The sequence below is a fragment of the Taurulus bubalis genome, assembly GCF_910589615.1.
Source record: "Taurulus bubalis genome assembly, chromosome: 9".
NCBI classification, from domain to species: domain Eukaryota; kingdom Metazoa; phylum Chordata; class Actinopteri; order Perciformes; family Cottidae; genus Taurulus; species Taurulus bubalis.
Window position 1 is genome coordinate 10,504,181 of NC_136597.1, and position 13,345 is coordinate 10,517,525.

General features: G+C 41.7%; 1 protein-coding gene across 1 annotated transcript in view; it reads left to right on the forward strand.

Moving 5' to 3' along the window:
* The window catches only part of b4galnt4a (beta-1,4-N-acetyl-galactosaminyl transferase 4a), a gene marked incomplete at its 3' end in the record, with an annotated part of 125,543 nt that overhangs the window by 68,757 nt on the left and 43,441 nt on the right, over nucleotides 1–13,345 (forward strand). Inside the window, exons 3-6 of the mRNA XM_079223866.1 lie at nucleotides 777–875; nucleotides 9,967–10,062; nucleotides 10,579–10,669; nucleotides 11,908–12,008. Of these exons, the coding sequence (XP_079079992.1) occupies nucleotides 777–875; nucleotides 9,967–10,062; nucleotides 10,579–10,669; nucleotides 11,908–12,008 (387 nt within the window). The remainder of the gene's footprint in view (nucleotides 1–776; nucleotides 876–9,966; nucleotides 10,063–10,578; nucleotides 10,670–11,907; nucleotides 12,009–13,345) is intronic.

Here is a 13,345-nt window from a genome sequence, read left to right on the forward strand (position 1 = left end):
CTCTCCGGCTTGTCTCAGTGGAGGTATGCCTCCTCTCTGACGTCCCTGCTAAATGGAGGATGCTTTGTGACTCATTTAACAGCTCCGCGACTTGGTTGCTTCTCCGGCAGCCAGGCATCCTTTTATCTCCTCATAGCTGAGCACAAACTTGCGCTCCTCTCTGCTCGGTCCTGCCCGTCAAACCACAGCATTAACATTAACACGCTGCTTAGCAGGCCGCAGAGAAAGAACCCTGCAGTGCTCTGGTCGGAGCACCAGGCTAAATCCAAGATCAGGGGGAGAGTTCAGGCTCCCCGGAGAGGAGATCTTGGCCGGCAGGGTGGATGGTTAGAGTATGTTGGAGATTAGGGTTTTGGCGAGTCAAGGGCGGGATTAGGAGTCAATGGTGAAGAGGAGATTCCACAGCATCTTAATAGTAGCCTTCTCGGGAAATAACCGTGTGTGTGTGTGTGTGTGTGTGTGTGTGTGTGTGTGTGTGTGTGTGTGTGTGGGTGTGGCATTCACAGCTGTTTGTATTGTACAGTATGTACTGCTTAATGCTTCCATGAGTTAGAAAGGGCTGTGTTTTTTTGCTAGTGATGCTACTTTATCTCATATCACTATTTTGATGGTGAGGAGTCATGTTACCACAGTGATGGATGGCTGCATGCCTTCATGCATAAATTATTTAGAGAATTAAAACCACCATTAATTTGTATTTTTCCTTTCATCAATGGCTCTTTTTTTGTAGTTACAGAAGAGTAAGTGTTTCTTTGTTTCTCTTGTATTCTTTCAAGGACGATGATCCAATCGCAAGAGGGGCTGATGGCAGAGACCATACCAGCATCCGGAAGTTCCTCAGCCAGCGCCACAAGAAATTGCCATGGAAACCAGAGGTAAAATAAATTAAATTCTCTCTTTTCTTTTTTTTCCCGGAGGCTTGCACTTATCCCTTGATCATCTTTTTTTTTTGTCAAACCCTTCATCTCATCTTCCAGACGCATACGGATTCCTATGTTGAGGCCCTTCAGTTGTTTTTGTGTGACTCGTCAGCTTAACCCGGGAAGGCCTCACACACACGCACCACACTTTCATCAACCTTTATAAAAATTGAGTGTTTTGCTTTTTGTAAATTATAATTCAGCAGCAGATGTTTTACTCCCTTTTTCTTTCACTTGTCCTTTTAAGCACCGTTGATATTTAAGGTCAAATAGAGAGCCAGTCCTTTTTCTGGGGCCATTATCGGAAGAACAAAATGTACCTTGCGGATATGATGATAAATTATTGTGTGAGGATGATAATATATCATCCAAAACCATTAGCGGGTTATATTTAAAGGCACCTATGACCTGAAGATTACAACTTGATTTGATTCATCCTAATTCTTCAGCTAACTCACTGATGTAGTTTGCAGATCCGCTGTAACAAAGGGAGCAGCAGACAGGGCAATTAAGTAGCGGATTTGTGATAAGGGAAGCAGCTATCGATTTGTAACCTGCTCAGCAGAGTTTAATTAAAGGATTTTCTGTGTGTGTCTGTAAACCTAATCTGCAAAATATGATTTATTAGTCGTTCTATACCTGGGGTAAAGTTGAACCATCTCAGCTGAACACACAGTGTGTAGTTGTAGGCAAACTGTGGAAAGTCCAACAGAATAATAGGAAATTACTGTTGCATACGTTATTCTCAAGTAGATCACTGTGACTGCAGCGATACTGGACTTTTTCCATTGCCTCATGCACACGATAACATGACATGGGTGCAGAACACACTACATGCCTGAAGCTGTTACAGTACTGTACCTGTTGTTTTATTTCATAATAAGATGTTCGGACATCCTTTTCTCCATCCTGACATCGATGGAGAGTACTGTTCCGATACCAGTGCGTTGAAAAAAGAAAAGAAGTTACACAGGTCATAAATCCCTGTCGAATATCTATTTTATATTGCAGTGAAAACATCTCCTTTTAAACAACTGTATTCATAGATTTATTAATGTTTCACAACAAAAACAGAATTTTTACAAGACTACATTTGAACACATGATAATTTACCTTCGCCTAAGACACATTTTCACTAAATATAGAGCTTGAATGCGTCACAAAGTTACTCAACGCAACCTCCCTTACTAAACTAGCTCTCCTCGGAACAGTTTTCCATTTGTTTTTTACAATGTAGCATTATCAGTTAAAAAAGAATAGGGTGCACAAGTGTTTATTCATGCGTGTAGTACTAGTTTACACATGCACAGTAGTAGTATACTATTGGTACGGTACAGTACCGCATGTGGCCGCAACGTACCAAATGGCGCTAAACGTACCAAATTACGCCATATTTAAAAAAAAAAAAAACGGAACCCATTTTTTTTCAAAGTTGGTGGCACGTGGGGGAGGGGCGGTGAGTCACATGTAGGTGTGAGGGCTCAGGGAGGGTCTAGGGGTGGGGGCGGAAGCACTTTTTTTCTGTCTCATCCATCTAGTGGTACGTTCCGGGTGATGGGGGCCACATACTGTTAAAACAGGACCCAGGGAACAGGAGGAAGGAAAAAAATAGTAGGTATGTTTTTAAATTTAGCATATGGTGGGGAGGGAGTGTTTAAATGTAGCATTAGCATAGAGGGGGGTGTTTTAAAAAAAAAAAAAAAAAAAAAAAATATATATATATATATATATATATATATATATATATATATATATATATATATATATATATATATATATATATATATATATATATAGGGGATGAGTCAAGGGTTATTTCAGGGCTGTAAGTTAACCGATGTTCTGATATCATACAAACTATAGAGCGGTATGTTAGCCAGTGTTCTGATACTTATAAAAAACTGAGAATATAGTGAGATGATGTTCTGATATTCATACAAACCAAGGCTATAAGTCAGATGTTTTGATAATTGTAGAGTTCTGTAGAATTATACTAGTTTAGGTTATTTTGTCAAAATTGGACTAGCACATGTATATAATGATGTCTTTGTGTACAATACAATACTTAAGATGGACTATTGTCAGCAATATTGTCAGCAACACGTTACATCAAAACGCTAAAATACATTCATGAACCCACGTTCTCATAATTTCTTACTTTGTTTTTAACACTACAAGCAAAGGCAATTGAATTGCTAGACATGACAAATGTCGTCATTTTGGCTTTGGAAATGGCCAAATGTGGATGATATCTGTTCTCAATTATCTGGCCTAGAAACATCTGTTGCCTGAATATTTTGGGCCCTGCATGTACTTGTTGACGATGATTTTGGCATAATTTAAAATGGTGCTACTTAGAAAACGAGACGTCACATTGATGTGAAACAGCCAAGCTAGGACTGCAGCCAAACAAGCTATCTGAATCTGGACCATGTGGACAAATTGCACAAATGTAAATTGATTTCATGGCCTGAGCACAGCAAGACTCTTTATTATGAACATCCTGTTCTGAGCTGTCTGTGTATCATTTTGTATGTGAAAACTGTTTAAACCACAGGACACGATTTGATTTCATTGACCAAACATAATGTATTATTTATGATTTAGCTTGGAGAAGCCAAGCAACATCAGAGGGAAATACATTTTGCAACATCCACACAAACTACATTTTACATTAGGCGTCAAAGCTCACTTGTAAAGTCAACATGCCATTTCTTTGACTCATTTCCAGCCCACTCATAAAGCTACATGCCATTTATTTTCTGTGAATATTCTGGGAATCTAGTATACATCTATAAAATGTTTCATATGTCTTTATGAACTTGTATTCTCAAACATCTCTTCCTTTCTTATGTCAGACTTCTTGTATCCTCAAACCCAAGCCGAGTCTGTCAGAAACCATGGAGCGCAGCAGCGCTTTACTCACTCGCTATTTCTCCTAATTACCGGTTCTAACTTGTTTCCTGGTGTACGGCCAAGATGGCCGAGGTCTGAGGGGCTACTGAGCTGGCACCGTCGGCGGCGTAGAGTCGGGCTGGTGGAGGTAGAGTGGTGCCATATGCCGGTTGTCACAGACTGGCAGAGGTCATCCAGCATGCATTCAGTGCAAGCAAAAGGAATAGGTTGCTCACTTTAGTTCTAACTTGTAAGAGAGACAGCAGGGCTCCGGACTAACGTTTCCCACTCGATGCTCTGGTGCTCCTTACTGAAAACCTTCAGAGCACCAGCAGCACTACATTTTGGCGAACACTTAATAGGCATGCGACGCAACTCTTTGTCTATGTGTTTATATACAAAATGATAAAAATAGCAATGTGTTATAATATTTTAAAGGAAAAGTCACAAAGCAACATAATGCTTTAAGAGAAACAAATATTAAGTGAAATAGTTCATTATAATTTGTAGAATTCTTTCTCTCTCGCTCAGGTGCTTCCAACAACTATCCAAACCGATAATGATAATTGTTCTCGCTTGTCACAGCCCCCGTCCACCTCCAGTTGCGCATCACTGATAAATGTCACTAAGTTCTCGCTCCCTCCCGTTGTTTCACATGATTTACAATGATGATTTCAAATGAATTGTTTATTTGTTTTTAACTAGCATTGATACTCCAAGTTATACAAATATGTACTGTATATATTAGACACAGTGTCTCCAAAAATAGTCGCAAAATGCAACTAAATAGTCACAGTCTGGAACCCTGGATAGAAATAAAAACAGAGAAGGAATGCAATTTTTTTTTTATGAACTGCTGTGAGACCTTCCTGTGTTTTTCCTAGCAGGTGGTTTTCAGCCACTACTGGTGATTTAATGTTGATTACCAGTCAGTGAACTCCTTCAGAGGTGACTGTGGATTAGTGTAGACGTGCAGCTGTTGAGTGGACATCCTCTGTCTGTCAAGGACACTGACATGTCAAGGATACTGACACTGGATGGAGATCAGAGCGACAGGGAGAGAGAGAGAGAGAAAGCTGGCCCACTTTTTAAGAGTCAAGCAGTAGCCAGTCATGAAGGGATAAACAGTCATTTGCAGAAAAGCCGACATGGATCCAGAGAGGATTTTGAGCATAATGAACAATTTTATCTAGTCAGGAGCAGAAAGAAAATGAAAGTAAAAGGGATTACTTTGATATCAGGGGGGGCTTTTAATGATTTCTTTACATGTGTACTGTTCCATATTAAAGCCAAAGAGAACACATCATCTTACATGTATTATACATACGTGCAATAATCATTAATACAGTGCTATTGTGCACAGGGAGCCGTTCAGTCCTGGAGAACTGAACGGCTCAAATGTCTGGTTTTCTGGCTCATGTAGTGTGAAAATCAAAACTGGAGTTGTGGTATTGAATATTTGGCCGGTTTATTATTTACCCCTCAAGAGGGAAGTGAGGAAGATACAGTGGCACAACACAGACCCATGACTCAGGTGGGAGCAGTCGTCACATCTGAGTCCTCACCCAGAAACACATGCAGTCACACGACTGGAGTAGCAGTTAGATCTTCCTCTCGTCCCCGACCCTCCCGTCCTCTCACAGTAACGTGAGATTGGCTAGACTGTGGGAGGACGCAGGAGAAGAAGTGTGGTATTTGTCTCTTCTCACCGTTCCTTCAGTCCATCTTTCTCTCATCTGTCTGTCTATTCCCGACTTCTCGTTACGGTCATGAGAGCGATCAACAGCTTGCTGCAGGAGATTCTCTGTCTCACATTCCTCAGTGCAACGTATCCACTGCAGCCACATCCATCCCCCTCATGCTATAAGAAGACATGTAATTGTAGGACAGATGGCAGATTATACAAATCCTCATTACAGTAGTTGATGAGGCTGGAATCTAGATCATATGAACCTTGCCTTCTATGCTTTTGCTGCTCTCCTCTGTGGGAAATGAGTTCTCATTATCTCTCCATATAATCTCCTTTTTCAAACCTCTGTACCTTTTGGAGAAAAAAAAAACCCTTTTTCCTTGTTGTACCGAGCTACTTATCCCAGTTTCTTTTCATTCCTTCTTCCTGACTTCCTAATGGGCTGAGGAAGATGAGATAGGCATTGAACTATTTAAATGGCCGCTATGAATTCAGATGAAGAGATTTCATAGAATATGTTTAAGCAATGACTTTCCCGTCATAGCCACAGAGGGAATAACTTGCATGTAACATATATCTTGTGATCATTCGTTCAACATTTACATTTCAGCATAACCGCTCAGTAAAACCGCAGTATAGTATGCGTTGTGTGAGCTCTAATGCTGTCTCTCCTATATGCCCTGTGGGAGCAAGCTGAGGACTATTGTATATACCCCAGTGTGTCTTTGCCAGGAACATCCTGCCTCACTTTCTTTTCTTTTTTTTTTATCCAAAAGGGATTTACAGTGTCAGTTGGTGCGATTGCTCGTCAGCGGGTGTGCCGAGCGGCCATTTGTCAGTGCCTCGCTGCCAGCAGGAACGCAGAAGGCTGCACCAGATTTTTGAGAAAGGGACAGACTACTGGATGAGGAGGGAGACAGAAGAGAGAGAGAGATGGAGAGAAGAGAGAGAGTCTGATTTGTTGGTCTGTTTGATAGAGTGAGCAGATGGGCGAGAGAGAGGAGACATTAGAGAGCAGCAGAGATGTGGTTATGTGGAGGAAAATAGGCAAGACAGTAACAGTGCCGTTTAGAGAAGACGCTTAAGCTGAGCAGTATATTTAATTTTTGTTAACGTCTTTATCAATCACTTGTTGTTTTCTTGCTCAGCTTTTATCCCGTGCACTTGTCATTTCCCCTATTTTGTCTTTCCTTGCCTCACTCCTCATATTTGGCAGATGGCATCCCTCTCATCCCCTCTTATTAATGGCAATCTGAGCTGTAGGTTCTCTGTTGCTTTGTATTTGTGGTAGCTTAAGACTATACATTATGTAGGGCAGTTATTGGGACTACCTCTAAAGTGTGATGAGAGGAAGGGAGATACAAATGACAAGGTAGGACACAATGTTTCTGTCTCAAGAGAGACTGACAACAACAGATACATGGACAAAAAGATGAAATAAGGAATGTGAAAATCTCCAGACTTCTTCAGCTCATGATACCTATGTACAAGTATTTGTTTACATCAAATATGCATTAATAGAGTACGAGACATATCTATTTATTGCAAGGCAAACACAGTAGATGGCACTTGCTGAGCGTTTTTTCCCTGTGAGCACGACAACATGCTCTGCAGTGCCTCTCATTCAAACACAAACACATCGCTCTTTCATGGCAGAGCTGTCATTCAATACTGGGGTTTGGTGTATTGCTCAAGGACAGGTGAGCTGCAGGATTCTTTCAATGCTTTCTTAACCTTTCCAAGTCTGTGGATTACACTCCGAGTCCATGCTTGCAGGACAGCACAGGAGTCTGTCTCTGGGTTTGGATTATAGATCAGAGGAAATCAAATGAGAGTGATGAAAGAAAGAAAGACGGCAGCAGCAGCAGCAGTCATTCTGTCTCTTCTTAAGCCAATTAACGAATGGCAATGTGAGCTGACATGGTTGTGAAAAAGATGTCGTTTGAGAAGACACAAACTGCTACAGCACAATCAAGCATGTGTCTAAACAAAAAAAGAACACGCAAGTCACCATCTCCATACAAACTGTTAATGTGTGCGACACTATAGATGATAGAGAGAGAAAGAGCAGGAAACTGACAGCCGACAGCTGAGCTCAGGGAATCTAAAGACAGAGTGTAGAGCAATCAACAGCATCTGGCAGCACAGAGACAGAGATGGAGGGATGGAGAGGCAGAACTAAGGAGGTCAGAGGGAGTAGGAGACAACATTAGGGATAGTGGCACTGAAGGCTTTGAGAGAGACAGAATCAGCACTCACTGGGAAAAAGTCAAATGACATAACATGAGCAAGAGAAAATTTAGCAGTCAGGGAAGCAAAGAAATCAAAGGGTGAGGTTAAAGATGAAGAAAAAAAAACTTCCTTCTTGCTTCATTCCACATGGTGTTGAGGCCGCAGCACAGACAGACCTCTCTCTGCGCTGTCACCTAGAAAATAGAATCAATTATACACAAGCAGCCCCGAGCAGAAAGCTGACTTTACAGCATGTGGCCTCTCCTGGGCTACACAGGGATATGTATGTGAATAATTAGAGACTTTTAAAGTTGGCCTCTTATTGCTATGTGACAGTAGGGGTGAGGAGGGGGCCGATAAAGGTTTGCTTTTAAAACCCAGAGGAAATCTATTAAAGGCTTTTACATGACACATATTTACACAGGGACGAGCAACATCTCTCTAACCTCGCTGTGATTCCCCCTCTCTGCCACTCCTCTCTTGAAACATTAGACATTCTCGCTCATCTTTCTTTCCACTCCCCGCTCTCCTCTGATTCGAATCCGCTGACCTCCGCAAAATCCCTGTTTCTCTGTCTTTGTTTTTCATTAGCACCAGTCTTTCTGCAGGAGGAAAAGAAAAGAAAAACAACATGCACACGGAAAGCCAAGAAATCAAATCGGGAGTGGCACTGCTTTGAACTGACATGTTTGCTCAACAAAAATATACCATGGTTAATGCATGAGCCGTAATTGCCGTGCCGTCAGTGTGCGGGGCACTTAGTTGACCGTACAGAGGCGGGAGATAAATGTAAATGACCACTTGGAGTCAGGCCATCTGTTATTATCATCTGTTATGCTCCTTCTGCAATGCTGAAGGAGCATGACACCTTCCATCCACGTCTTTCTACAGACATGTAGAGGTATTTACCCCGAAAGGCTTCCCCGTCTCACCCCTCTAATCCCTCTGATGAAAGCACAACAGGCTTTGCGGTTATGCGTGTGTTTTTTTGGCAAGAGGTCACGCTCACTTTCCTGATTGATTGATTGGTTTGACAGCTCACACTTGTGGACTTTACAGCAAGCAGTCGCTTTCACACGCAGAACAGCTACCTTTATCCAGCCAGCGTTTGCTTTGATCCGAGCAGGCAACCCGGTCTCGAGCACGGTCTCATTTGGTGAAAGGCGGCTTACGTCTCAAGCTCTGTGTGATGTTCTAAATATCTATGGCGGCATTATAGTGGCATCCTGCTGGGACGGCTGTCACGTATTAAAGAAGGCATATGTGCGTTGGTGCAGTTGCTTGATCGTCCAGTATGAAAAGTTTTCAGGTCATTAAATCCCTGAGACAACCCCCTACGGCCCGATGCGTACTGTTGGTTGCGTTGTGCATGTGTGCACATGTGAAAACATGCATCTGCACATGCAGTCGCTTCTCTAGACCTCATGCCATGCTTAATGGTGCGTGTCTCACTTTCTGAACCACACAATGTATATTGTGGTGAGTGTTTGTGTTTAAGGATGTGAAAAATAGTCATCTTTGCCTTGCTTCGTAGAATATATATATATATATATATATATATATATATATATATATATATATAGTATTTTTTTACATTGTATGTGATACAAAAGACTGCACTTCCAAAGCAGTGTGACTCGCAACTCATTGAAGTGTCATCTCTTCTCGCGTATGAGCAGAACCATGCATGTGTGTGAGGAAACTATACCCCAGGCAGACTGGTTTCACCATCTGTCCTTGCTGTGTCCTGTGATTTCCCTGTGTAATTTAGACAAATGTCAGACTATGGGCTGGGGATGAGCTCTTGACAAACTGCTCCAGACATTCTCAGTTCACACTCCCCCCCCCCCACTCCCCTCCGCGGATACTCCTGACGAGCTCTCTGTCACCTTCTCTTATTCAGGACAGTGAGAACATTGGAAACGTCACGCTGCAGTCATATGTTTCACCAAGAGCTCATTTCTCCCTGCAATGGTGGAGAGGCATCAGAAATAATGTACATTTGAGGGTGAAAATATATCTACTGGAACCAGTGCAAATGGCAGTTTTGCTGTCAGGATGGGACCTCCAGTAGCTGAAGTGCTGAAGCATAACCTGCCTATTTAAGAGCTAATGTGATGCTGTTGTTGCAGCCCACACTAACCTGTCTGTCTGTCTGTCTGTCTGTCTGTCTGTGTCTCTCTCTCTCTCTCTCTCTCTCTCTCTCTCTCTGTGATTGTGTGTTGGCAGTATAAGGGCCAGGCCAACCTGCATGTGTTTGAGGACTGGTGTGGCTCCTCTACAGCCCAACTCAGGAAGAACCTGCACTTCCCTCACTACCCTCACGTATGTATAACAGAGCAGGCGAAGTGACATTTGAAACAATCAATCTTTATCTTCAAACGGAGAGAAGTTGGCTTTTTATTTCTAGCGGGTGATTGTCTATGTTGTTAATGAGATGTCACTGTTACTAATAGATTTTATCAACTGTCTCCAGCTACCTAATTAAATCAGGGCCGTTGGAAAATTCATTAATTGTTTTTGTTAGTGGCTCTGCAAAATGCTTATTTTCATAAATTGCACACACATTTTGGCAAATTCCATGATATTCTGCATTTTACAGCTGATTTCTTTTTTTATTTTGATCATTGAGTTCCGCAGAATCCTCGGGCTCTAACCTAATTAAACTCAATTTAACTCCATGATTTATTAGAATAGGCTGGATTAGAGAATGGTGAGTTAGAGTATATGGTTCACACTCACATGAAACGATATATTGAATCGTATTATGTATACGTAGTATGTATGAATCCAACAACTGCCTCATCTATAGTCTGACTGTATGCCTGTTTCTCTCTGCAGACCAGAACCACACTGAAGAAGCTGGCAGTTGCTCCCAAGTGGAAGAACTATGGCCTGAGAATATTTGGCTTCCTTCACCCATACAGAGATGGTAACTAGCTCTTCTTATTAGCGAGTCCTTCCTCTGAGGCTGAGGGCCTTGGAGCATGTGTCCTTTACACGAGTAGACAATTACCACAGCCCTCTCAATCCAAGCTCTTGAGAGCCACTAATATAGTGAATATTCACATTTTTCTTTGGGCTGAATGCCAGGCATCTCACAGCTAAATCTCATTGTGGAACCCTCGTGGACCTACCCTAGAGTCCAGTTGCTATAGTAACTGAAAAGGCCTGAACACCCAAGTGCCCTTACACAAATTGCACAATACGACGTTATTAATTAGATTAACGTTCATTTTAGTCTTTTACGTGGCCTTTGCTGGTGTTATGGCTCTCTCCAGCTGATGGTTTAAAAGTCATGCTGTCTTCAGGATTCTAATAAGAACCCTTCACCTCACACTGCCAGGCGCAACCTTTACACGCTATTGTGGGTTGATTGACTGTTAAATAACCTGAGTTAGCCGCTTAGAAATGCTTGGAGGTTATCCAGATTACAGACTATAAAAACTGCTCAGTGTCATGACTCATGACCTGCACTCAATCCATAGGCCACTAGTGCAGTGGCTCTTCTAGCATTCTGATTTAGATAGACACAAGATGTAATATGTATATTATACTTAGATATCAACAGGTAACGCTTGCATTTAGTATGACAGTTTGACATAATCCTTCACACTGTAATATAATATTGATTTGTACTATATTCATACTGTAACAAGCAAACAACTACAAAGTCACACTGACATGAACTGTTGACTATATTGTTACTGTTACTACACCAGAAGAAAGTATCATAAGCAGTGACTTGAGGTGTGCATCAGCTGAGGGGAAGTTAGCTTCATGGAGCTCCTACTATTGATAGTTTTGTCAGACAAAATTGACATTTTCCGCATAATCCTGAAGTATCCTGAGTATCTGCTTTTGCACTGAAAGATGATCTTAATTTAATAACTATACTGGCTGCCCATCTAGATCTGTGCTCAAATGTTAATTTACATTCACATAGTTGCTACATATGGATTAGAAATGATTTTCTCTTTAGATATCACTGCGGCCAAATGTGTCATGTCTGACCACTGCAGTCTGGGCATCCATTTTTTCTTTTGCATTTTTCGACCTACGAATTTATTACATGGGGCCATGCCCTATCCGATTACATTCAGATTATACTTATCTGGGATCATGTCTACTTCCGCCAACGTACACTTTGATCATGTTTCCCCCCGCCAGGTGATTTCCAGTTCTCGGTATCGTCTGATGATAACTCTGAGTTCTGGCTGAGTCCTGATGAGAGTCCTCTCAACGCCAGACTGCTGGTCTATGTAGGACAGGTAAGCACCAGGCTGCGCTGCATTCTTGCATAATATCTGAACTACAAAGAGAGTCGATCCACTAAAGATCCCGGTTCAAACTATTTTATGCTTTGTGATTCTCACCAAATACACAAAGTATACGCTTCAAAGTACAGTCTCTGGCTTTAACAAATATTGCTTGGCAACAAGCTTTTACAGCAGGAAGAAGCTAAATCACCTGGGGCCTAAATAGTTTCTGACTCCTCAATGTCATGACTTCAAACACTTCATATATTATAAACCTCTGGGAAAGCACAATATGTGCTGGGAAGTCAAATCCTTATCATTAGAGACACTTTATTATCTAAATTTGTTATTCAGTTATTAAGAGTTCCTCGTAGCTCTACATGGCATCTAATGGATTCCTTTCTTTACACACAATCATGCACACAGCAACATATTGGATATGGGAACATATTCTCTAATTATTAATTGTATTGTAAGGCTCAAAAGCTATGAGACTAGTATTACTTTTTATCTAACATCCATGCTGAGACAGTTATTTCTAGTTGCTCAACCTTACAGCAATGGGTGGGACACTGAGCAATTTGACCTTGTTTGTCTTTAGTAATCACCCGCTACCTCATGTCACCACCCGGACACTCAGGCTATCACTCACCTCCAGCATGCAGGACACTTAAATCCTCCTGTCGAACATCCTGTGAAAAATTGTTTCCTTTTCCATGTATCCTTGAAGTACCCTCTGCCCGCAATCGAATAGACGTCAAGCTGTGCTGCTACTGCCTTCACTAATAAAGTTTTCTTTTGAAACCCTTAGGGTTGAACTACAGGGTATGAGTGCTCTGGGCAAATATTTGTTAAGAGTAAAAGTCCAGCTTCGAAGCTGTCTTTATTCCAACAGGATGTGAGATGTCACCATGTTTCATGGGAGCTGAGATTAATTAGCTGGCTACAATATTGATGTGGCATTTAGCTGTGGAGAAATATCATCTAGGTGATGGCATGGGAGCGATGCTATGGCCGGGGATCACTCATTCTGCCACTGGCTGACTGACAGGCCTCGCTGCCCCTCTGTCTTCAGAGACACATCGCGTTTCACAGATAGAAATCTAACTCTCCTCTTTGTGTGACCCATCTGCCTGCATGTGAGTGAGTGGGGAAAAGAAAAGAAACAAGTTGCTTTTGGAATTAGGGCCTGAAATATTATTTACATTTTGAGCAACGTTTATAAGTTAGGGTTTCATATACTAATTATACTGATGTCCTGGCACATCACAGGTTTCATCCCAAAACCAGATAATGCAGTGCTTTGCTAATCTGAAAAGAAGGCTTACTGTCAAGCTTGCTTCAAAGAA